The 26241-nt window shown below is 40.0% G+C and overlaps 1 protein-coding gene across 12 annotated transcripts in view; it reads left to right on the forward strand.

Moving 5' to 3' along the window:
• Positions 1-215: 215 nt before the first annotated feature.
• The window catches only part of ITSN2 (intersectin 2), an 80006-nt gene continuing 53980 nt past the window's right edge, over positions 216-26241 (forward strand). For 4 of the 12 annotated variants that reach the window (XM_032747728.3, XM_032747735.3, XM_072926312.1 and 1 more), the window contains exons 1-2: positions 564-691; positions 13526-13589. In XM_032747728.3, the coding sequence (XP_032603619.3) occupies positions 13559-13589 (31 nt within the window). In that variant the 5' untranslated portion in view covers positions 564-691; positions 13526-13558. Of the gene's footprint in view, positions 314-563; positions 692-879; positions 1191-11906; positions 13323-13525; positions 13590-26241 lie in introns of those variants that run through there. The other 8 variants (XM_072926313.1, XM_072926314.1, XM_041714992.2 and 5 more) reach the window with 7 other exon arrangements.

Raw genomic sequence — 26241 nt, forward strand, 5'->3', positions numbered from 1 at the left:
TGGCATTTTCGACGTGTTGTCTTCCTACAGGACTCTAATTTTTTGAAAGATAAACCCCTGAAACCCCACGTGTTTCAGTCCCCGAGCGGTGCCTGGCGTGAGCCCAGTTTAGCTGCTGGTGCCAGCCCCCTCCGCGCTGGTGTGAGGTCCCAGCGGGACACTCTTCCCACGGACAAACACCAAAGGTGCTGTTACTGCTCCCAGGTGGAAGAATTGTCTTAATCTGGGAGCTTTGCCTGTGCAGAGCAGAGGCCACGGCTTTTCAGCTTCTAGTAGAGATAGGACTGGATACAGCCAGAAAGCAAAAGCAAAGGTAACCCACGGAGCAGACGAGACAGCGGCTGGAATCGAGTGAGACAGAGGCGAGCAAGAACGGGGCAAATCCTCTGTCAGTCAGGTCTTTCAGCAGCAGTTGTTACCGTACAGCAAAGGCACCGACAGGCTCGGTGCCGATATCCCCGGCCCGCGGCGCCGTTTGTTGAGCTCCGGCCCAGACCCGGGGTCCGTACCCCGGGGCACAGCGACCCCTCGGCCGGGCTCCGAGAGCCCCACGGGCAGCGGCGGAGCCCGGCCCCGGGCAGCGCCGCCCCCGCTTCCTCCCCCGCCCCCGCCGCCATGTTGTGGGGCCGGGCGCCGCGGGAGGCGCAGGGGCCGCGGCCCGGCGGAGCCGCCGCTCGGGGCAGCGCAACAGGTACCGGCGGGGCGGGGGGCGCGGGCCGGAGCGCTGAGCCGCGAGCCGCTTTACTTAGCTTTTATTTCTCAGCTGAGTCCGGTCTCTTTTTTTTTTTTTTCCCTTTTTTTGTCTTTTTTTTCCCTTTTTTTTCCACCCCCCTCCCCATTTTTTTTTTTTTTGGGTGGGGGTGGTGTCTGGGGCTGCAGCTGCTCGCCCGCGCTCCCTCAGCGCGCTGCGAGCGGAGCGATCCCGGCGCCCGTGCCCAGACCGCTCCCGGAGCGCCCGGGGAGCGCCCTGCGAGGTGAGGGGACTCGGACGCGTTTGTAGAGCCCCGTTCCTTGTGGTGATGGTGATTTCCTTCCGTCTGCTTAACTGTGAAAACGCGGAGTTCGGAGAAACCGAGCTGGTTTCTGCAGTTAAAGTTTGCAAACTGTTGTGTCTGTAAATAGACCGGCTTTTCTCGGTCTGGACTTCTCACCGCGGCATGTCGTAATTCAGAAAATAAAATGAGGCTGAGGTACGTGATTCGGTTTCCTAAAGATTAAGGTACCATTTTGAATACAGTAAATGGTTTTCAGGGCATTTGGGGCTTTGACATCTGTCACATTGCAGAACTCGAAAGTAGATCGTGCTTTAAGATAGTGCCTGCGTTCTTTTAAGTTATTCTTGCAGCAGTTCTCTTGAACACCAGTCGGAAATTCCCCATCTAAAACACGGGAATGAGAAGTCTCAAGCTTCTTTGCCCTTGTGTCCAGGCTGCCCTATCTTGTGCGTCGCTCTTTTGGGAAAATGATGTTATTTTGACTCGTTTGCTGTTGGCGCTGGCCTGTGGTGCCCGCAGCTCCCCCGCCGTGCACAGGAAGGCTCGGGGGGTGTGTGAGGCAGAATGTGCTGTGGGTAACATCGGTGGCACATAAACTGCTGCTTGCTCTCGAGAACTTTTAATCATTCATTTGAAATTTGCTTGTAACAAACATAAGTATCTGCTGATGCGACAGTGATACGTAGAAGTAATGAGCGCTAGGAACTACTTGGATAAATAGTTACACGGGCTTCGTTCTGCTACCAAACCTGGTTCATTTTTGTTTCCTTGTTTCCAATCTACCTCCCCTGTTTTGTCCGTGTGTATTTTTTCATCCTGACTCAGCTGGGAGGGGCATTCACACCGCCGTACCTTTGAGTATTTCGAGAAATCTTAATTCAGGCGCTGGACTCCGTGTGATGTGAAGAGAACTGCGTGATGCCTGCAGACCTGGATCTAGGCTGCTCCGTGCTCTCTGTAGAACAGAATTTTTTGTTAGATTAGCCTCCTAACTCAGATGCCTAAATTAGATCAAGTGACTATGCTTATCCTTTTAATTACTGTCCTGAGGGAATTGCATTTACTTTTTTTCTCCTCCATCTGTGCAAGATCTGGGGTACAGGATATATCTATCCCTGGTTGAGTTGTAGCTGTCACTGTAATAGAAACAAAGAGAATGATGTCCCTGTAGCAGTAGCAATAACAAAATGGGATACCTATCGTCTGTTTGTGCTAATCACAAAAATAATGGTGTTATCTACCGTAGCTGCTGGTCAAAGCGCCAAAGCTTTATGAGTACTTATTTTATAACCATTCTTGTAGACAGAATGAGATAGATCAAGGCGAAAGTGAGTGGGATGATTTTGAACTGTGTTTTTGAGAAGGCTTTATTTATTGAGACTCAGGTATTACAGTGATTTGTACCGTAGCAGTACTTACAGTAAAGTTTTTTTACAGATCTTTCTGTTGTAGTCTCTAAAATAGAAAAGTGAATTAATTTAATGCCATAGGAAAGTAGCAGCTATGAAAAATGAAGCTAAATCTGCAGGTGATAGTGTTTCTTCATTGAGCTACTTGTCAGGAGCTGGTGAGGAAAATGAGGCAGCATTTGGAAAGTGAAGGGTGATGTGCATGCTTTGCTTGGGGTGTTATCAGAAACCTTCACAGCCTTTGAAAATAGAAATCTGTCAGGAAAATACTTTGGATTTAGTTCCTGAAAGGCAGTGTAGTCCAGATTAGTTCCTGTCAGAAATTGAGACAGATGTCGCTGGTCTGAGACATAATTCACTTGCAGACTTTTAACTAACAGGTTATCTGCTATTGCCTCAAAGATTTAATTTCATCAGCATGCAAAATATGCGAAAAAAGCATTTAATTAGATTTTTCTTTTAAAGGCCAGAGCTGTTCTCTTTGTCTTTTCAAAAATTGGCTTAAAAATTGGATATCTTTATTTGGAGTGTTAATTTCTGGTCTATTTTCACTTGAAAGGAAATACCTCCACTATCTCAGTTTTAAAAAAGCTTTTAACTGCTTCCATTTGTTTTTATTTACCTCAAATGTAGTTACAGAATAATATTGTTTTGAAGGGACTTCTGGAGATTATCTGGTCCAGCCCTATGAAAAGCATGGCCAGGTCAGGTCACTCAGAGCCATGTCTGGTTGTGTTGGGATTATCTCTGGGGGTGGAGATCCCAAAAACTCACTGGACAGCTCTGTCCAGTTTGGTACCTACACTGGCTCAGAGTACATCCCATCCCCTTGCCCAGGCTGCCAGTGAAGACATTAAACAATACTGGCCATGGTATCAGCTCCTGGGGAGCATCATTAGTTCCAACCAGATGGATTTGGGACTACCAACTACAGCCCTTGGAGTCACCCACCTTACAGTCAACTTTTTCAAACTATATTCCATCAGTTTGGCTGGAAGGACAGTGTAGGAGACCTTGTTAAAAGCCTTTGTAGTGTTAAAACAAGCTGCTGTTGCTCTCATTCACAGGGCCAATCATCTCAGACAATCATCTCAAAGATGAGATGTGTCAGGTGTGGTTTTTTCTCAATAGCCACATGCCATCACCTTTTTCTTCTTGAAGCATCTGTAGTTGGGTCCCAGGAGGATTTGCTCCATAATCTTTCTAGGGGCTGAAGTAAGACTTAGCTGCCTTCTGTTTGCCTTTTCCCAGTCACCAGGATCCTTGACCAGTCACCAAGACCCTCCAAAAATAACATAGCTTGGTCTTACAGTGACATTAGCCACTGTTCCTGGCAGCACTGGGGCTGTGATTTATTCCATATATATGCATGCAAATGCTCTATTTACATGTTTTCAAGTTATTTTGACTTTCAAAAGCTGCTTTCAGTTCAGTGCAATGTTAAATCTCTTAGTAAAAGATGTTGGATGATGGATTCTGCCATGTTTTTAACTTTTGGAGTGAAGCTTGATGTAGACAAATTGTTCTGTGAAAATCATGAGAGTAGTAGTTGACTGACAGAGAGTTTGGGGTGTTGCTTGGATTGGAAGGTTTGTTTTTTGTGGCTGAATGATTGGGAAAGTCAGTAACCTTTCTTAAAATTTTTTGCTTAAGTGATGATTGGTGATTATAAAGATAACAAAGATGGAGTTGTGCTAATTGGAGAGTTCATTTTATGAGGGAATAATCTGTTTCAAGCACTATCACTTGTCAGTAAAACCTCAAAGCATACTTTGAGGTTCAGAGGTTGAGCCTAGATATGGGGTGAAATAGGGTAGTTACTGTATTCCTCTTACCTTTAAAAACATACTATCAGTCTTCACCTTTTAAAATTGCATTTTTCTTGTGTGCCCTGGTTGGTGACATCAGACTATTCTGAAGGGAAACACTCATGTTAGAATGCCTGGTTGGATATCTGGAAGAGCTAAGCAGCTGTTTTAAGTGATCCTGAAATTTTCAAATGCTTAGTTGCAAATATTGCAGGTAGCTGAATTCCCTCTGGTATCGTGTATCTGAATCCTGATCAATATAGAACTGGGAGATTTATGTCTATTTGTAAGTTCAACTTTCATAAGTTCAAGTTCCTTCCAGTGGCAAACCAATGTAAGCCAAAGCCAGCTGTGAGTAGTGAAGCCTTGTTTTCTGTGGTATTAGCTGTCTGAGTTTGATCAGATGTGAGCCTGTGTTGAATTTTTTCTTGTGGTCAGTATATTTAGAACAGCTTTCAGCCATGTGTATCCCCTGGTGTCTAATATAGGTACTCAAACATACAGCAGTCTTTCTCTCCCTTGAGAGTACTAAATTTGGTTGTGCATTTTCTGTCTGGTTGTCTGCTTTTTATGAATATTATAGTCAGTTAAGATCATTGCAAAGGACACCCTTCTTCTGTTAAGCTTGGTTCATGTTGGGTGATGGGGTTCATCAAAGTGGTTTACTCATGTCTCATACTCTGAGAAAGGCAAGGTAAGAATTCAGGCATCCTGGTTGCTTGGTTACTATAATGCTACTGCTTTCATTAATTCACTTGTCTATCAGAATGGTGTTTTTTGGTGTTTTTTTTTTTTTTTTTTTTTATTCTCAGATTTGTTTAAGGATAAGTCTTTAGAAAACAAATAGGAGACTATTTCATAAGGAGTTCTTTGTTCATCTTGCTTCTATTTATACATTGTTTTATTGCCTTTTGCAAGATGATGCAGGGACTGTAGTAACTTGTTTTTCTGGTATAGTTGTGCCATTAGCACCAAATGTAAAGGTGAGGATTAGGTCACATAAAAATTATAAAGTAAAAATGGAGCTGATGAAATGTCATTTTTCTTCAAATTTAGAGTATTTAGAACTTTGTCAATATAGGAACACAGTTTGGCCACATTGGTTACTTGGATCCTAGAGTTAAAATAATTAATTGAACATTAATATACAGGTGAGCACAGTGTTGTGTAACTCTTCTTTTCAGACCAACACATGAAATTCAAATGATGTAACATGATGACAGTAACAGCACAAAGCATTGAAAGTACCTAATAGAGGACAAGTACCTGAGAACTATTTTTAAACATTTTGGCAGTTACAAATAGTTGAAAAGGTGTGGTTGATCCAGAAAAGTCACAGTTTATTTGGAACAGCGATTCTGAGAGCAGCCAGTTTGACTTGAGACACTTTGCTATAGGATTTTGCTGCTGCAGAAGTAGCTGATAATGAGCTGGCTCTACTAGAGAAAATATTCGAGGCTGATGCAAGTGGAGCTTGTGAAATGCTGTGGTATCAGTCATGACCAATATCTGCAGTTAGTGATTCAACAGCATACACATGAAGTAAGGGAAGAATAGGAAATGGGAGTTAACTTTTCTTTGTTTCTAAAAATATTACAGTTGGAATGTGAAAAAAAATCACCTATTATGGCTATACTAATAAATGTATCAAAAAATCAGAACACATATAAATAATACTTTGGTCTTATCTTTCAAAGGTCAAGAATTTTACTAATCAAAAGCTAAATCTTTCTAGCTTTTTCCATTACACTGTTATGGAAACTTTAGTGTCCTACACTTTAAGGTAGGACGCGTCTTTCTGAGATACATTTGCCCCTTGGGATTTTATATGATATTGAGATGTTTGTTTAACATGGGTGATAATTGATTCCCTAATATCATGAAATTCGATTTAGCGGTCAAAACATTATTACAGTATGCTCTAGAGCTCTGTGCTAAAGGTTTAAGGGACCACATTTCAGCTGGATGATTTGAAGGACTATTCTTGATAATACAAGCGTGGATGTGACTTGTGGATGGGAGTGGGGTCAGAGGCAGGAGTCTTCAGCTGGGGTGGGTGGGAGGTGCTGTGCCACTCTGCCTGTGTCCTGGCTCCAGCTCAGAGCCAGCGTGCTGCTCCCAGAGTCCCTGTGCTGGGTGGCATCTCCATTACACCCACACTTTTCTGTGTCACTTTGGGGAATGCATTTTTACCCGTCCATTATCCAACTAAAATACTCCTACCTAGTTATTTTTTTCCTGTTTTGACAGCCATATGCTAATCTTTGCTTTTTCTCCTACAAGGTTTCCCTGTTTTTTGATTCATCAGAGATAAACACCATTTCTGTACTTTAAAGGCTTCTTGTGGCCTTTCTCCTCTCTGCTTGTCACCTCATTCAATTTTGAGAAGTTAAACCTGCGGTGGTTTTGTGCTCCTGTCTGGCTTGAAAGCAGATACCTAAACTGTAAATCCAGTCTCACTGAGTGTTTTACTTTCATTAGTTTTACAGGTACTCAAAGATTATTCTCTGCTGAGCACGGAAGAGTGCTCGTGTATCTTTTGTTTTATGCTTTGCTATGGGAGCCCGTTAGATGTTCTCTATATTTTGCAGTTATTGTGTCTGAAAGCTGAGCAGCAAGTTAAGCAGCATCTCTTCTATTATAAAAAGAAAATAATGTTAAGAATTCTTCTGTTATTTTTTTTTCTCTGTTAGCATTTTGCTTGTGCTTCTGAAGGACAGGAGTAGGCTCCAAATTTTCCTCTAAGGTGGCAAGATTTTAAATAAGCTTAAAAGTAATATGCTTTCATGTTTCCAGTCATGGCTGAAGTAAGAAAACAGTAAAAAGAAGACAACTCATTAAATACTTATGTCTTGCCCAAGTCAACATTGATGTAAATTAGGAATTACAATGTGAAAGTGGAGAACGGCAAGTTTCGAGGTGTGTGAACCTCACCAAACAGCATTTAAGGGTGCTTGCACAAAGCTTGCAAATTATTACATGTGAGAATTAATGTGTTTTAAAACAGAATCTTAAAAAAAGGCATATGGAGTGGGGATTCATGTGAATTAGAAAGTAGGAAGCAAAAAAACCCCCAGAAAACCAAAAAAAAAACCATGAGTATTTTAAGTTACCACCCCTTGAGGAGCAAGTGAGCAAGTGTATCTCACTCAGCTCTCTGGAAAGGTTGCAATACGCAGCGTAGAGTTGCTTCTTGAAGGTAGAAGCTCAGAGTCTTTAAAAAAAAATCTTATAAATAGTCTACCCTCTTCTTGTTTTGTTGGGTTTTTTTGTTTTGGTTTTTTTTTTTTTTTCATTTCCTTTCTAAGCAAAGCAAGCAGAGGTGGTGTTGTTTGTCTGGAATCAGGTGAGTGAATATATTCTCCCAGGGCGTGACAGAGCTGGGTTCAATTCCCACCTTTTCCTGAGGAAGTTTGTGTCTCCTGGGAGAAGGGCCAGGGATTTAAATAGTGAGCTTCCTGAAGTGGGATTCTCATTCTCTCTCTCAGAATGATTTCGTCCTTGCAAAGAAGATTTGAAGGTGGAGAGGCATGGACAGACAGAGCGGGACCTGCAGATCTCTGCCTTAATGTAGAGAATTAAAAATAAAATGGGAGAGACCTTCTCCTAGAAAGGAGGAAGGAAAGATCAGTTTTAATCTCCAGAAACAGAGGAGAGAGCTGAACTGTGTCTTGATACTTTGAATGGGTGCTTTCACAGCTGAACAACTGTGTAAGAAACAGAGTAAGCCCAGCAATAGTGACCACACAATTCTGGTTTTTGAACAGAAACAGAGATCCTTGTATTTTGGATGGTCAGTATATTCAGAATGCCTATTAGTCAGGCAAGTTGGGCAGAAAGGTATTTGTCAGGAAAAAAATTTCTTGTGTTCAGTCTGGATCACAGAATCACTACGCTGGAAGAGACCATCAAGATAGAGTCCATCCCATGCCCTAACACCTCAACTAAAGCATAGCACCATGTGCCACATCCAGTCTTTTTTTAAACACATCCAGGGTTGGTGACTTCACCACCTCCCTAGACAGGCCATTCCAGAACTTTATCACTCTTTCCATAAAAAACTTTTCCCTCATATCCAACTTATATTTCCTTTGGCACAGCTTAAGACTGTGTCCTCTGCTTCTCTCAGTTGCTGCTTGGAGAAAAAGACCAACTCCCCGCCAACCACAGCCACCTTTCAGGAAGGTGTAGAGGGCAATAAGGTCACCTCTGAGTCTCCTTTTGTCCAGGCTGAACACCCCAGCTCCCTCAGCTGTTCCTCACTTGTGTCCCAAACCCCTCACCAGCCTCATTGCCTCCTCTGGATGCACTCACTGTTGGGTTGGAAGTTTCTCTTTCACAATGGAAAGGGGGAATGAAAAGGGAGGGGGTTACCCTAGGGTTAAGAAGTAAAATGTTTAATGCGCTTTTAAAATTTTTTTTTAATATCAAAATATTAACTAAGGCTCTCAGTACTGTTATCTACAATAGCGGGGGAGCAGGAAGAGCCAGCAGTGTGCTACCCACAGTCAACTCCTCCATTCTGTCACTGATGTCATTCATCTGTTATCAGAGTGGGTGGACTTTGTAAGCTGGCCACAGTGCATTTTGAAAAGGCCATGTGGCTGTGTATAACTGTTCTGTATAAAGGAGATAAATGCTTGGCCTGCCACAATGTTGAGATGTTTTTCTTTATTTTTTTTTTTAACAGTAAACTCTCATACCAGTATATCTTGAATAAGAAGACAAAGAGAAGTTACAGTCTATGCTGTTTCATAATGCATTACTAATGCTTCTTATTCTTTCATTTTTAATAGAGTACTCCAAAAAAAGCAGTAAGCAACTGCATGGGCTATTGCAGTGTCACTGCTTTGCAAATATAATAAGTTGTCTTTATGGTGTCCAGATCTACAGGTGTTGCAAAGAGTAAGTCAGGTACCTAGTGCTGCAGTCTCTGTCCTTGCTAATTGGCTCTTGCAGCAAAATTCTGCAGTATATCTTCCTCCTGCCACAGAGAGAAGGAAAAGAGTAATAGTGTGACCACACATGCTGCTTCCATGGGATTTGCTTTCTTCCAGACAGAGCCTGGTGCACCAGACCTTCATTCCTAATAAAACTATGTGGCTGTGGTTTTTCTGAGAGACGTTTGGAAAAAAGAAATTGATTCAAGTATAAATATTAATAAAGATTGTGGTAAGACTGCCCTTCATAAAATGGCAATATGCCTATCATAGGGAAAACAAAAAGATTTTTTCCTTTCTCCTGCAGCCTGCTCAGCTCTAATGTTTTCTAATGCTTTCAGCATGGTCCTGACATGCCCCCTGCTTCTTGCAATCTCCTCATTTCTTTTCTCCACTTGTATCAACTATAATGAACACTGAAAGAGAGAACAGAAGTTGCAGTCTGGCAGGTCAGTTTGTGAAAACAATTAGTGCTTTAAAGATTTGGACTAGTCAGATGGCTTGTTTACAAGAACTTGCTGTTCTGCTGTTTAAATGTAGGATCCAAGTTTTCCTGTTTTCGTTTTAAATGGCAGCATGACTTAATGTAATCTACAGTGTTCATAAGGATGTTTGAACCTGTTGTTATACCATGGATTTCATACTGACTGCCACAGTTTCTTGTAACTGGGTGACTGAGTTCACCAAGCACATCTTCTAGAGCATTTTGTGGAAACAGTTTTCTGTGAAATGCTCTGTTGGTGATGTCCATGATTTCATCCATATCATCTGTTTGAGACACTGGTTATATTATTTCCTTGATTTTTATTTTCTTTCTTCAGTGAACATTGTGTAGAAAAGGTCCTTGGAAATGTACAGCTTTCACCTACATTAATGGTTAAAAGTTATAAAGTGTAAGTTTGTCTTAAAGTGAGAATATTTTGCTATGATTCCCCTCAGTAAATAAGGTGTTTGCACTCGTGTCCTAAAGGCTTAAGGTGCTTTTACACCTTTGTAATCTTTATAGGTGGTGACTGCAGCAACTTTATTTGCAATTTGTGAAAATAAGCTTCTTTTAGCTTTGATATATGCATAGTCGCCAAGCCTTTGGGATGTGCTGGAGAAATGCAGAAGACAGAATATCTGTTGAGGGCAAGCTCCATTCTTTGAGAAGGATTGTTTTCATAGACTTTTGAAAAATGTGTGTAGATTTCAAGTTTACTGGGCTGTTTCCTCCTTCTTTAAAAAGTGAGGGGAAATTATACTGCAGCAATACTTTTCTTCTTCCTTTTTTTACTTCTTGGTACAATTGAGAATCTGTCACTGGAGAAGTGTCTGTGCTTGGTGTAGTCCTGGTGTCTGAATGACGTGGATCTGTGCAAAAGAATAAGATTGTGTTCCCAATGCTGGTGATATAAAAAATCCTGTAAAAGTCACCTTTTTGATTTTTGGTTGCTTCTGTGAGGTCATAGTTTTCTCTGTTTGTAAGGGTTACTGTAGGAGAGTTTGGTTCCCTCCAAATTTAGTGTTTAAAATAGAACAAGGTCTGCATATCGACATAATAGTGAGACAACAGAGCTAAATCATGATTTAATCCCATCACACTGCTGTAATGTACTCTCAGTACAGACCCATTGGGCAGTTCTCTGTTTTTGGACCTTGGGTGTTGATTCATCTACATGGCAATGCCCAGCACAGATTTACCAGGCTGGTTCAGCCCATACTTGGGGAACTTGGGGAATTTTCAGGAACACTGAAAAATCCTGTGTTGATAATTTGGGCAGGGATGCTCATTATTTTTGCTGATGAAAATGAACAAACACATGTCCTCCATAGATGCAGGGCCTTCATAAATAAGAATGACCTTCACCAAGAGAAAGTGACATCAAAGTCCTCAAAAGTTTTCAGCTGAAATAGATTTTAAAATGTGGTATAGTTGTGACTCTAGGAACATTTAGTGTGCATGAAGCTGCCTGGGTTTCTTCTTCCACTCACATGCTCAGCAGTAGAAGGTTTTGAAAGCTCAATCTGCACAAGCTGTTTCAGCAAAACCAAGGCAAAATGCGACTGTGTAACTGTGAGTTGTATGAAGTATTTTCAAAGTATGTCTTAAGATCTGGGGCTTTAAGAGTTAATCATTTTACTATCAAGACCTTATTGTCTGATAATTACCTGACTTGAATGGTGGGGCCTCCCCTCAAGTACTGTGTCCAGTTTTTGGGCCCACAGTGCAAGAAGCATATAAAAATACCAGAATATGTCCAGAGGAGGGAAACAAGGATGGTGAAAGGACTAGAGGGCAAGACTTTTGAGGAACAGCTGAGGATGTGAGGTTTGTCCAGTTTGGAAACGAGACTGGGCGGGGTGACCACATTGCTGACTACATCTTCCTCATGATGGGAGCAGCAAGGGAAGTGCTGGTCTCGTCTGGTGACAGAACACGAGGGAATGGCTTAAAGCCATATCAGAGCACATTGAGATTGGATTTAAGGAAACGCTCTCCACAGAGAGGGCAAACATGTACAGGAAGCTCCCCAGGGAAGGGGTCATGGCCCCAGCTGGTGTTCATGAAGTGTTTGGCCAGTGCTTTTTAGATACTCAGTTTAACTTTTAGGGTGTCCTGCATAGAGTCTGAAGTTGGACTCAATGATCCTCTTGTGTCCCTTTCAATTTGAGATATTCTATGTTTTTGTGGTTACTCCTTAAAAAACAAAACAAAACAAAAAAAAAAACCCCACCAAAATTCTAAGAGCTTCCTGAAATTGAGAGAATTAAGTGAGTTAGAGGAAAGATCAAATATGTAGCGCTTAACCAATAAGATTAAATCTGGAACAAGTCACATGCAGGTAGAAGTCTGCTGATTCTGGGGGTTGTTCTCCAGCATCCTGCTTCTGTGCCGTGGTTTCAGGTTCTGTTTTAGACCTCCTTGACAGAACAGCTTTTGCAGAGAAATGTGCTGTAGAAATGTTTAACAACATTGGCAGCATTTTCAGGAAGGCTCTTTATAGATCTCAAGTGTCTCTTGCTAGGTCCATGTCTTGGAACAGGTCCACGCTTCCTTTTTTCATCTTTCTGTGGTTTGTACCTTGTGTCATTGTGAGAGACCATTTGGACTCACCAGCCACTCCATTTACTTTATTTAAGTACATATGTATACAGGTGTGTAGCCACAAATGTATGTATGTATAATAATAATGATGTGAGCTATATATAGAGAAAGAATTAACAGCTGATCCCAGACATTTTTAAATTTATTGAAGAAATATGCAGTAGATAAAAAAAAATGTTTTCCTGTCTTCAGATGGAACTGAAGTGCTTTCCAGCTGTGTGATTTTTGTGCTGAGATGTGCAGGAGTTTCTTTGCAGGAAGGGAATCTGGGGGATGTGATATTTCTGTACTTAATATTAAAATACATGCCTGTATTGAGGTAAAGGGTTTTTTTGTGTATGTGTGTGGGTAAGAAGTTTGGTGTCTGAAAACGGGGTGAGCAAGATGTAATTCATGTTTCTTTTAATTAAAATAAATATTTTATTTTTCTAGCTACATCCTGTACAATAGTTTCTCCATGGAGAACACAACGATGATGATGTATAAATTTCAGTATTTAAGGAAAATTATCTCTTCCAAAGCACAAGCTCACTTCATTGTCTTAGTTCTACATTTTTAAAGCAGTGAATTGTTCATGCTTTTCCCTCAGATAATTATTAGTGACTATTTTGCAATTCTAAAGAATTCTTTATACGGCTACTCTTGAAAGAATGTGTACTAGAAAAAGAAAATCTTAGTACTTTGATATTTATTATGAAAGTAAATTCTGTTATGATCCCGTTTAAATGCTGCTTTTGAGTGTTTATGCAGTAGCTAGGGAGAAGGAATAACTTCATTGTGTTGCTTCTGCAAAGCTGGCTGATGAAAGATTTTTATTGGGACAAGCCCTTTCTTCAGAATACATCGTGTAAGAGTGTTTTCTTTGTTAATAGTGCGTGGAGTGTTGGAGTGGATGAATTTGAATAATGATTGGTTTTCCACTTTGCTCAGCAGCAGCTTTTGCTTACGGAGCTGAGCACTGAACTTTTTTGTTTAATCAAACACTAAATATTTACCGGGCAGAGCTGGCAGGGATGTGCTGGGACTCAGCCACGTGTGCCGCCGAGCCGGGAGCTGCTTGTGCGCATCACTCCGAACACTTGGTACTGTTTTCCTTTAAGAACTGCCACAAGGCTCAGGACTGCACTGCACACCCTATTAAAAAAAAATAGACCAAAAAAAAAAAAAAATCCCTTCGCCGTGCCGGTGTGGATGGCGCTGGCTCAGCAGCAGCCCGGCCGGGCATTGTTTGCTGTCGGCTCTGCCCTTGTTGCATTATTAATGGCACGATGTTTTCGTGTTGCAGATGGCTGAGGGCTAGCGGGGCGCATTCGGGACCATGATGGCTCAGTTTCCCGCAGCCGTGAATGGTGAGTAGCTCCGGGTTGCTCAGGTAGGGCTGGGAGGTTTGGGGTTTGTTGTTTGTGTTTTTGGTGCCCGCAGCAGCGTTTGGGTGGCTTTGCTGCAGATCGGATCCCTGCTGCGAGGCTGGCAGGGCACAGCATCACTGCAGTGTCATTTGGGATACGATGGCAATCTCGGGTCATTTACAGGGTTGAGGAATGTGTGAGTTGTAGTTCGAGCCTGCCTGACTTCAAGCAGGGAATATGCTAAATAATAGTTGATTGAACTTGCATACCTTTTCTCTTATGTAATTCAGCACAAAATGTGTTCCATTATGGTCCATTACACTGTTTATTTTAAACAAAATATTCGAATGTTTCAACCAGTTTGTGACATTGATGAAAACAATCAGTCCTTCTCAAAAAAAAAAAAGAAAAGAGAAAAATAATTTCCCTCTTGATTATGCTCTTTCCACTACAGAAACTTTTAGATTTGCTTCTTGATTTCCTTTAAGAGATGCATGAGAGTTGGAACCTTAAAATTGTTCCTGCATGTGTGTATAGGATGGAGCTTTTATTTTTAGAGAAGGCTTATTTGTGAAGGCATGATTTGCAAAGACCTGGAGAGAAATTTGACATTTGTGTGTTGTTATTTAAAGAACTGGCCAAAATGAAAATACAAGTATAGAAACAATGTTTTGTACTTCACATACTCCTGAGAAGGAGTATTTCTCCTGATAAAAATAGAAACATAGATACAGGAATCAGTATTTATCTCATTTATCTGTGAAGGTTACTGCAGGACTGGGAGGTCTTTAATTTAGAAAATTGTCACTGAGGTAAATTGGGACAGGGTTTTTGGGTTGGTATTTTTTTTTTGTCCCCAGAACAACATTCAGATTTCAAATTAAACCTCTTATTAAACCTACAAACCTGTTTCATGTAAGTGTAAGACATTTTGTAAAAGAAAAAATTAATCTGTGTAATCAACACTTTTTTTTTATACAGTCAGCTGCAGTTTTTTCCAGACTTTGTTTCACAGACCTTACAATAAAAGCCAAGTAAAAGGAGTCAATAAATACTAGGGGAAATCCTATAGACCAGATGATTTTTTTCACTTAATTGGACATAATGGATTTTTTTTTTACTATTATTGCCACATTATTTTTGCTTCTCAATTTAAAATAAATAGTCAGAAGCTCCCTTTGGAGAAGATAGCCAAGCTTTATGCTCTTGGCTGTCTCTGTGGTTGATGTATGCATAAGTTATTTGATGTCTTTTAGTTTTGGCTTTTTATTCCTTGGTTCTATTGGAGGATTACATGTGTGCTGTCAGTGCTGACCACATTCACTGCTCTCAGAAGCCTTAGTTTGGGAGAGTGATCCTTGATCTGAAATCTCTTGGGCAGTACTGCCTGCCACTCTCAAAAGGAATGGTGTCAGGGGATGCTGCCTTTCCCCTCACAGAATTTTGCTGTGTTGGAAGACATAGTAAAGAGGGAGAGCAGGGGGAAGAGAGACACCAGGCAATAAACTGTTGCTCCTCACAGAGTAGTTTGGTTGACTGGGTCAACTCTGTAGTCTTGCAGTCATAGTTCTTATCAGAACTGGTGAAATTTCAAACAAGTCAGGTATTTTAAACAATAGTTTTAATGTGATTTCTAGGTAAATACTGAGCAACCTTTGCTGTTGAAGTTGTTCTCTAATCTTTGTTCCTCTTCCCTGCTACTTACCACTTACAAGCACTGCTGTAGTGGTTGCATTCAAAGTAGTTCATCTGCATTTGCCACTGATTGCAGGAAACCTCTAATTATTTTGTTAGACCTTGGTAGTGACTTGAAGCATGGGATAAAGAATGAGGTTATGTGTGAGGCAACCAAGCCATTAGGCACTGGCTGCCTGCCTCACCTTTGTGCTAGCACAGCACTGACCCTTCCCTTTTGTGTGCTACTGGGGGAAATAGTGGGTTCCTTCAGTGGGAAAAAAACTCTTATTCTTACCAAGGTACAATATACTTAGCTTTTAGTTCATGAGTAGTGTAATGCATGAAGTAGTTTCTGTTTCTGGGTTATTTTTGGTGTTCAGTGTTACAGAAAAGTGAGTGGATGGCATGGAGCAGATGTGTGTACAAGTGTGTGATTATGTGACAGTCTGAGAGCTGCAGGGTTCAAAGCACAACACTCAGCCTCAAACAAATACAAGTGCTACAGCACTTTATTTACCAGCCTGAACAGAGAAAGCAGCTCTGCACAGGAACCTGAGAAGGAGGGGGAACTGAGCTCTGTGTGTAGCTCCAGTGGAGAGACTCAGTTTCATTGAGGCACCTTCAGAATGTGCTGTGGCTGAGCAGGATCCTGAGCCTGTCCAGCCTCAGCGTGTGCCTGGTGGCCACTGTGCTGTACTGGGAGCTGGCCACATGTAAACGTTGTGTGCTCTGGGGACACTTGTTGTTGATAGGCCTTTCTTTAAAGTCATGAAAGGACACAGTGGCCAGAAGGGAGCTCCCTTTGACTCTCCATTGCTGTTCAAGGTGACCTTTGTGGGTGCCTTACTAGCAAGCTGAAATTCAAAGAGGAAAAGCAGGACTAAAGAGTGGGTGTTGATTTTTCTGGAACTTAAGGCAGACCTGCTGCTTTTTACAAATTTATATCCCATGCAAAATGTAAAGGTTATGGTGACATTTTATATGAACAGGCAAGGCTGAGCAACATGCTTCTTATACAGCAGCAGATGGATAAGAGACATTTATCTATGTGGAGTCCAGTTCTATCAAAGAGCTACTCCAGACATATCCTTCTTCCCAGTTGGCAAACAAGATTGAGGGTATCCTACTGAGAGTTTAGTTCTATCCTGTAACTGCTTGAATATTGGTCGTTATTCCTGTGAAAATGATAATACAAACCCAGTTTAAGGTAGTTGATTCTTCTTACAAACAGTTCTTCATCTGGACCAAGCTTGCTTAGGAATTCTTCCTTAGTCTTACAAAAGCTTTTGAAAATGGAATTTTGTTACACTAAATAACAACTTCAGCAACTGTGTTTCTAAAGCAGGAGTTAATATACTAACTGCAAAAGACACTTAAAAGCTTTAATAGGTTAAAATGTAATTCCATCTAATTAGTCTCAGTGATTGCTGCCTGTGTCGCTGCAAGAAGTAACCTTCACTGCCATGGGATGTGTTCTTTCCAGCTGGAGAGGAATTGCAAGATGTTTCTTTTCCAACTCTCCTTCCTTCTTCTGTAGGCTAGATTTGTTCAGGGTTTGATATCCATGCTGATGGATCTTAGTTTGGGGAGATTTAATCTTTAGGGACCACCTGGAACAAGGAAAGCAGTATTTGCTGATCAGTATCTTTCACATTGTTTACTTAAGTACCATTGGAATTTTTGGGCTGTGCTTTTTTTGTTTATGTTTTTATTTGCCATTTCTCTTCCCTCCTACCACCTGTTTCCTTTTGATATAAATTTTCTGTGGTCCGGCAGGAAAATCTCTGATAAACTGATGTGTAGAAAGTAATAGTTGTAGGTCATTTCACATGCTTCTAAATATTCATAAGTAAAACTGGATTTTGTGCTGTTGTGAATACTTAGGTGTGTTGGAGACTAAAATAGACATGAAGGGGTTCTGTGAGGTCCTGGTTCCCTGGTGCTGGGGCAAAACACTCACCAACAGGTTCTGCTGCACCTTCTCTTTAGAAAAGTGAGTTTCAAGCTTTGCAGTCTGAATTTTTTTTTAATTAGGATCAACTCTGGTCATCAGAGTTCAATGAAAAGCTGCTTGTGTGCAACCTGACTCTTCACCTTGTGTGCACTGTAGATATGGAAACTGTAGACTTGAATGTCAACAAGCGTAGATAAAGGTACATAGCTGAATTAGACCTTGCAAAACAAGTATCAGAACTTGTTCTCCCATCTAAAAGTAGGAAGGAGAAAGAAATTATAAGACAAGAGCAAATATTTTCTCTGTCTTTACTTATGAATTAAAGTTTCCTTTTAGTGAGGGCAGTGCTGTCAGTTGATACGGAGCAAAATTCATATGCTCAAGTCAGAAGTCAGAGGGGTGTTTGTCTTCTACTATCACACCCTGCAAAAAATTAGATTTCCAGTGTGTCTGCCATATTTTGTTTTCTTTAATCTTGTATGTCACAAATAGTGCTGTAGAATTTCAGAATACAAGGTGTCTTATTTATATTTAATTGTGAGCATAATATGATTCACATGGAAGATGTAAGAGGAAATCTTAGAAGGAAAAAATAGACATGGAGGTATATGTGGAGTAAATGGAAATAGGTTTTAACAAGGGAAGGTTGCACTTTGTGCCTTCTTCAATACCTGAGTTTTGTAGAAAACATGTAACAGATCCCCATGGTTGGATTTCATTAGAGAAATTAGTGGCTAAAGGGGAAGAAAATGCAAGTTTTAGACCAGAATATTAGACATGTTATTCTTCATGGATTTTATCATGATGCCAGTCTTAATGGTTATTTATGGCAATATCAACAGTAAAAAGAAAACATATGCTGGTTCAGCTGGAAGATGACAAACTCTGGAATAATTTTCCAGCCAGAATTACACATTATGGACTGCATATCATTGGTTAAATTTCATCACATTTCTGCTGTGCTGACTTCAAATAGCTTTTTAGCCATACTATTATGGGATAGAAGAATTTTTGCTGTGTGCTGGGAGCTCAGCAGTTGGCTGTGACTAATGAGGAAGATAACCGGATGTGTTAGAGGATCACGTAGTAATTACGTGATTTGAGGGAAAGGAAATGCATCCTAAAATGTGGTGGATGAAATAAGGAGTGCTGTGTGCTATTGCTTCAGGCCCTGGTGAGACATGCTGTGGGATAGAGGGTAGAATTTGGGTTATCTGCTTAAGAGAGGGGAAAAGAACTCAGAGAGTGAAATAGATACAGAGCTGGGCTTCAATGTAATTAAGTGCTGAGGAAGAATAAAGGGATTGCCTTTGTTAACCTGCCCAGATAAAAGCTTATTGTTTTGTTTTGGGTTTTAGTTTTAATATTAATTTCATTGAATTTCCTATTCAGTAAATAAATTTGCTCTTTATTTTTTCTTACTAGGAAGAACAACATTAAGGAAGGAAACTAACTTGTCTTTGAGTACAGTGTTAGCACAGGGGTAAATAGAGATGAAGCAGCTGTTGATGCAGCTGGTCTGGAAATGGGAATGTTCTGTCAGCAGTGACATTCTGGACCATGGTCAGGGAGCAAATCTGATTGCCTTAAGGCAGAACTTGCATTTTAGGAAGGAATAAATGTATTACAGTCTGCACCTGGTGACCTTGGAAGTCCCTTCCAATCTGGTGCTCCTAAAATGTAATGAAGAATTAGATAATAATGAAGAGTAGTGTTAGATCTTGAGCTGTTAACTTACTTTAAGCCTATTGTTTTGTCTTGCTAAGATTTAATTTTGTTAGTATCATGTGTTAGCTTTTATAAGGTAAGTTTGCACTGAGTGGGAAACCCAGGATGGTTTTTATCTGGAATACTATACTATAATGCAAGCTGCTTTATTCACTTTGGATGTCACAGAGACTGCCTGGTCTTTTTCTTCAAAGCATATAGAAGCCTAAACAAAAAATACAAGAAGATCTACAAATACTTTCCTGAAATGCAGCAGAAGGCTGAAGGCTTAGCTGAAAAGACTCAGAAACATAAATCTAACACATGGTCAAATTTCAAAGTGCTTTGACTGTTAAAATGTTTATTTCCTTGAAGGTTTAACTCCAAAGTTTGTGAAATACATTACTCTGATAAGCCACTTCATGTGGTTGTTGCAATTTAGAGTAGATGAGCATTGTGTGAAGTGGCACCATCTTAACATGTACTAAATTCCAAATAATCTGTGATCATCACTTTGAACAGGCCATAGACAATACTAATCAGTATTGGCAGAATGAGTTCGGGTTTAGCCCATTAATTATAAGGGCAAGAACAAACACATTTTTCAGGCATTGTGGTCTGTCGGATATGTTTATATAATGCCCTGTTACTTTAATTAGGAATCTTGTGTGTTCAGGCTTTCCAGTGTACTGCATCAGTTCTGTGGGACATCTGTTGTTTTCCCGACAATGGGACAGTAGCTTTAAATCATCACTGAGAGAGCTGGAAGGGGTGAAACCCTGGAAAGCTGAAAGAATGTCAGTGTCCATGGGACTAGTATTCATACTGGCTGTCTTCAGAGAAGATATTTTAATAAGCTAAAAACATTTGTGCTTTAGTTGGATGTGAAGTTCTCTGTATGCAAGTTTTAAGAACAGGTAAGATTAAATGAATATCAAGAACTTTTACTGCTCTTTTACTTCTTGCTGAAGTAATTTGCTTAAAAGTTTTTTTATATATTTGCATATAAATAAAAGGTGGTATATTTTAAATTATGCACCAACATTTTTCCCTGCATTTCTTCTCATAACTATGATATAACATTGAACCATGATCTCTGCAGCAATATTGTTTCTTTAGGAAACAGATCTTTCCTGAAAGGACCTGGTTTCACTGCTGTGGAACTTTGCACCTGTTACAGTGTGCATTGATACTTGTATAACTGTACAGAAAAGCTTGCACTTGTATTTTCTTACTAGCTATAAGTGAAATTTGTTGTGCAACAAATAATAGTGGTTCTGTAGTTCTGTGTCTCACAGGAAATCTTCAGGCTTGGGGGAATAAAATGTACAGGTGTGAGTTAATGTATGAACTGTTTCTGATAGAGATGATGTGGGTTGGAAGGCCAGCAGAGTCTCTCCTATTTCTCATGTTCTCTGTATTCAGATTGGATTAAGAAGTACACAGACAGTCCTTTTTAACCTGGTCTGAAGATAACATTCACTATGTTGGATAGATAACATTTCCCTTTTCTGGAAATGATCCACTCTGTAGCTGCCAGAATCTGTTACACAAAAGGAATTATACACCAAGTAAGGATACCTGTAAAAAAGGTGGCCAGAGAGGGGTTGTGGCTTCTGTGCTAAGTGACACTAAGCAGGTGAGAATTGTTTAGTTTAGTTTAGAGATGGCTAAGGATAGTTTAGATGTATTTTTAGAGACAGCTAAAAACCTGTAAAGCAATAACAGTATAGAAAATGCTAACAAGGGAATGAATATTCACTGTATTTTTCCATAGCTGAAAAGCAACCTGATACCTAATGAAATGACTGAGTTTAAGACTAGCAGAATAAAATGGGTTTGTTTGTTGGTTTGGTAGTTTGTTTCACACAGTGAACAACTCACAACTCATTTTTAGGACTCACTGTCTTTAGGATGTTTTGGAAACAATACATGGAATCAAAACTCGAGGAGAAACGATCTGTGCCATAGCTATTAAATGGTTGCTGCCTTTTTTAAAAAATTGTTTTTTCTTTCCCTTTGGGGGCTTTTTTGGCTCAAGAAGCTTGCTAAATCAGTGGTTCTGGCAACTGAGAAACTGTAATACCCAAGGAAGAATTCTGTTCCAAATTCTAGTTTGTGAATGTCCCTATCAGCCACTGGCAACGCAGGATTAGGGACTATGATATAAATTGATACCAGTGGTTGTATGAACATAAATTAAACAGTTTTTAATTTATTATATTTCAAATCAAACCTCCATGTGTGCTAGGAAAGTAATATTGTAAGTGTGCTAGATATAGTTGGTAGGCTCTGCTAATTAGTAATTTAACTTTTAAGGAGTACTGTTTAAGCAAACTCTCTTATTCTTGCTTCTGTTTCCTTTGTGTTTCCTTTCAGTTTTCCCTCCATTTTTTCTTTCTGCCAGGACTAGAAGTTACAAAGAGGAGGGTAATGAGTGACTAAAGACATGGAACAGCTTTCATATGTGGATTAATTGAATTGACTAGGATATTTCAGCTTGGAAATGAAAGGGTGGGGATGGTGGAAAATACAGATGTCACCTTCTCAAGGTCACATTATTTTTCAGGCAAAGGAATGGTAATTACTCTCGATAACACAAGGGTTATCTAGTATCAGATGAAAGTACCACTGGCAGATCTGAATCATACAGAGCATTTTGCACTGTTTCAAATAAACAATGAAAGCTGTAGGAAGCTATGGATGACAAAAGGTCTTGGATTCCTTAAATGATTAGAGATAGGTGGATTTTCCTTGTAGTAATGAGGCAGTTCTCTGGTTCAGGAGCTGCACTGGGGCTGAGGAGACATCCTGGAGCAGCATCCCTACATGCTTGGCTCACACTGTCACTCTGCGCTGGGATATCAGCTAGGGGAATATTCAGTCCCTGCTGGAATACTCAGTCTCTGTGTTTTATTTCCTGAATTATCTCCTATTTTTATTTTATTCCAAGATCATTCAGGAAATGCCTCTTCATTTTTTTCTTCTCTCCCACCCTTCCTGTGTAATTTTTTGTTTGTCTGTTTTCCTTTTCTCTTTCAAGTCTGTGTCCCAGCTCCCCATTGCAAACCTAACCCATCAGCCTTCCTCCTGGTCCCAGACTTCCTCCTCAAGAAATGTGGTTTTTACTCTAATGGCCAGATAGTGATGAGAACTATGAAAATTACTAGAAAAGACCTAATATTCTTGAAACAGAATTCTGTTCTGATTTTGTCAGTGTATGTCTTCGTGGGAGAATAATTTCCTTTACCGCACCTAATTTCAAGGTTCACTTTATATCCTCTTCCCTGGTATTTTTACTGCTTGCATTTCTCCTGGTGCAGAAAGATTTATTGGCTGCCACAGATGGAAACTCACCTGAATCTTACTAGTTTTGCTGCACTCCACAGAGATTTGCTAGACAATAATTAAACAAATTGTTATTTTGTAAAATTTTAATTAAGTCATAGGGTTGTTTTATGAATGCTGGTGAGCAGCAGCAGCATAAAGCATCAATTTCCAGGATTAGAAATGTTTTGTCTAAGCTCTGGTGATCTTTTTCCACAAACATGGTGGCTAAAAATTTTTATTTTTCTCATGGAAGGCTTTGATACTATACAGGTTGATGAGTTTACTTGAAAAAGCTTCTGACTTGTCCTTGACTGAAGGGTAAGCATCTCTTCAATCTTCTGTGTCAGGCTAGGAAGGAAGGCCATGGGTTTTGTCAGCTGGAAGTTTGCTCACTTTAAAAGCAAATGGAGGCAAGGCTTAAAGCTGGATAATTTATCAAAGCATGATTATATTATGCCATGATAATATTGCTTACTTGACCTTTTTGTACCTTCCATTGGAAAGACTCTTGTTGGTGTGATTTTTTTCTTCTATTCTTTCCCTGTTTAAAACCCATTCAAAGGTATGAATTGCAGGTTTAGGAAAATGGCCATTCCTGTGGGCTGGGCACTGGAGAGGACGTGCCTCAAATCCTGTGTCCAATTCTGGCCCCTCAGCTCAGGAGGGACATTGAGGGGCTGGAGCGTGTCCAGGGAAGGGAACGGAGCTGGGGAAGGGTCTGGAGCACAGGTCTGAGGAGGAGCAGCTGAGGGAGCTGGGGGGGCCCAGTCTGGAGAAAAGGAGGCTCAGGGGAATATTCTGGCTCTGCACAACTCCTGACAGGAGGGGACAGCCAGGGGAGGGTCGGGCTCTTTTCACAAGTAACAAATGACAGGACAAGGCAAAATGGCTTCAAGTTGTACCAGGGGATATTTAGATTCAATATTGGAGAAAGTTTCGTTCCTGAAAGAGTTGTCAGTGCTGGAGTCACCATCCCTTCAGGCATTTAAAAGATGTGTAAATGTGACACTGAGGAACATGGTTTAGTGATGGGCTGATGGCTGGACTCCATCATCTTAAAGGTATTTTCCAGCCTAAATGATTCTGTGATTCTGGGCACAGACAGAGCTGTCATTGGTAGAAGAATGGGCTTGTTTCATGTGCTGTATCAGTGTCACTCAGCAACTACAGCTTGTTTCACTGTCATTGTTTCTCCAGAATTAGGCAGAAAATAATTTTATATTAATTGCTGGTATTGAATCTAGATCTGGCAAAGGCTTACTTTAAGCCCAACTCTGTGTGCCAATATCTTCATGTAAGGAAAGGCAAAGTTAATTAACTTTTAAGAATAAAACGTGAATTTACCAACATTGCATATTACACTGATTGCACTTTTTGATGAGATGTAGGAAGCTTACTTCTTTAAAACTTAAAAAACCCACTATTGAATGAATTGTCAGAAACTTTACACTAAACTAGTGCAAAAGGTAGCATGTTAATTTGCAATTCAGAATATTGTCAAGTTTATGCATGTTTCTAGCACATATTTCCTGAGGTACTTTTACATTAGTGGAGCATTAAATTTTTTTTTGTTTTTTCAGTATTTTTCTTCCTTGGTGTGCTTTTTTTTTGTTTGTTTGGGGTTTTTTGTTTGCTTGGTTTTTTTTTTTTTTTTGGTTTGGTTTTTTTTGGGGGGGGTTGGTTTTTTTTGGTTTTTATTTTAGTGCTTCAGTGGAATTGGCAATAATTTAATTAAAAATAATCTTCTGAAAATGGATAGTCTTAATGAGCTAAAAGATTCTGTGATATTTATAAAGTATAGAAATACTATCCTGCTATTATAAACTGATAGTTTAAGTGCTTTGGAATAGCCAAGTGTGCTGTAGAGTTCAGAAAAGAATTGGATCTGTACTGTTAGCATGGATTACACTATTATGTAACTCTAATTGTTTTAGGGATTATACTTCTAAAAGCATGGATTATGTTTCTACATTGAGATCACTGCACAGCACGGAGTGTTCTGTGTTCTAATGTTCCTCCTTTATGGATGGATTTTGTGTATCAGAGTGGGGGCTGCCAGTGACAAGATCTCCAGGCAGAATTCTGCACCACATCTCACAGGAGCAAGTGAATAGTTTAAACAAGCTCAATATTTGATTTTAGTGAACTGCTCAACCTGACAGTTCCCAGTATACCAAATGTCTGGAAATTCTGTACATAAAATGTAAAGAATATTAATTTTACTCCAAAATGCAATGTGGCTGCTGTTGCTTTGTCCACATTTCTGTAAGTTTCCTCTTCAATTAAACAAGCTTTTCTTGGCCAAATCTTGTAGCCTTGCATGTGCCTGACACTATTTAACAACCTGTGTGCAGGTGCCAGCTATTTTTTGATAACACACCAGAGAGGCTTGAAAATCTTTAAAAATTCTCTTGGCTTCAATGGGCACAATTCTTGTAAATTTAGTGACATTACAAAATTGGAGGAGAATCATGTTTCCCTGTGTTTAACATGCTTTAGCTACAAGCTTTTCCTTTTAACTGTGTGCACACAAAAAGAAGTTGCTGAAGTTAGTTAACCACAGAAATAGATACCCTTTTCCTCTGGCAGCTGCCTTGGTGTTGCTTAATAAGAACGAGAGCCTCTATGGAGCATTTCTGGTAGGAGAGTAATTGGGCATTAATGTATATATTGTGAAAGGAGATTGCATGTGGCCCCTGGCCGGGCCTGAGATTGTGGAAGCTGGGAATAGCAGGTGCAAACCTCAAGGAAGAGCAGGTGATGCTTTGGGATGGACCCAAAGCCTCCACAGTAGTACTTCATATACATTAGCATACCTAAATAAGGATAAATGCTGATTATTAGTCATTTTTCTTCTGTGTTAGATATATAGAATCAACAGTGAAGGAGGGAAGCAAATATTGAAAATAGCAATAACCCTGATAAAGAATCTCAAATTCAGACTAATGGTAAAACGTTCTGTGTATTTTCAGACTCCTGGCGTGTTTACTCACCACTGAGGAAAAATTAGAAGTCTGATTCAGCATCTCAATTGGGAGTGTTGAATCCAATCTGTGATAAATACCTCTGTGGTAAACTTATCTGCAAACACAGAAAGACAGGAATTATTAGATTTATCCCAATATGTCCTAGACCAGACAACTCTCTGGAGGCTCCTAATAGGAGACAGTAATGTGATTGCTGGTTGCATTAAGGAAAACCCCTTTTTATACAGCTTGAGGCATGTTGCTGTGTGTCTGTGCTGAAATTTCCATGTCTTAAATATTTATTTAAGGTCATTATGAAGCTTCATGCTAATTTTTTTTGATGGTTACAGAAGTGGTGATATAATCCTCATGATTTACATGTACAAGGAATGCTCTTTCAATTTAGGTTTATTATCTCTATGGAGTTAATTAACTTTGTAGGTCATAGGAGCATAGTTTTTATTAAAGAAAAACAAGCAATGCCTGTGAGTGAGAAACAAAGATATTCTGGAGAATGTGAGAAATGTCTTATGGTTTTTCCTTATCAGTAATCCTGCTGTTCTCACTATAGCTACCCTTTGCCTATGGGCAGTACTGGTGGCAGAGGTCTTAACAGAGCATTTTCAAGTCTATTTGCTTTTCTTCTAGGACTGCACTTTATTTTCTCCCCTCTTTTTCAATGGTGATTTACTGTTTTAAGGAAAGAATAGTGTTTGTTTACCTTTTGATGTTGGCAGCCCATCAAAGCAAGTCCTTGATTTTATTCAGAAGGTTATCTGTCTGATGCAGTGTTGTAAAGGCATTTCTGGAGCTTTCCTGAAATGCTGTGATCCTGCCATAAGCAGGCCTCCCTACACTCACCTAAAGAGGTGTCGTTTATTTAAAATGAAGTTAAAGAACCTACAGATATCTAATCAAGAGCATAGTCACTTGTTTCCAACAATAGAAAACTATGAGTGCTGCCACATGGAATTTCAGAAATGCCTATTATATGAAAGTGAGGTCAGTCTGTATTTTG

Source organism: Taeniopygia guttata, chromosome 3 (assembly GCF_048771995.1).
Source record: "Taeniopygia guttata chromosome 3, bTaeGut7.mat, whole genome shotgun sequence".
In the NCBI taxonomy this organism is placed as follows: Eukaryota; Metazoa; Chordata; class Aves; order Passeriformes; family Estrildidae; genus Taeniopygia; species Taeniopygia guttata.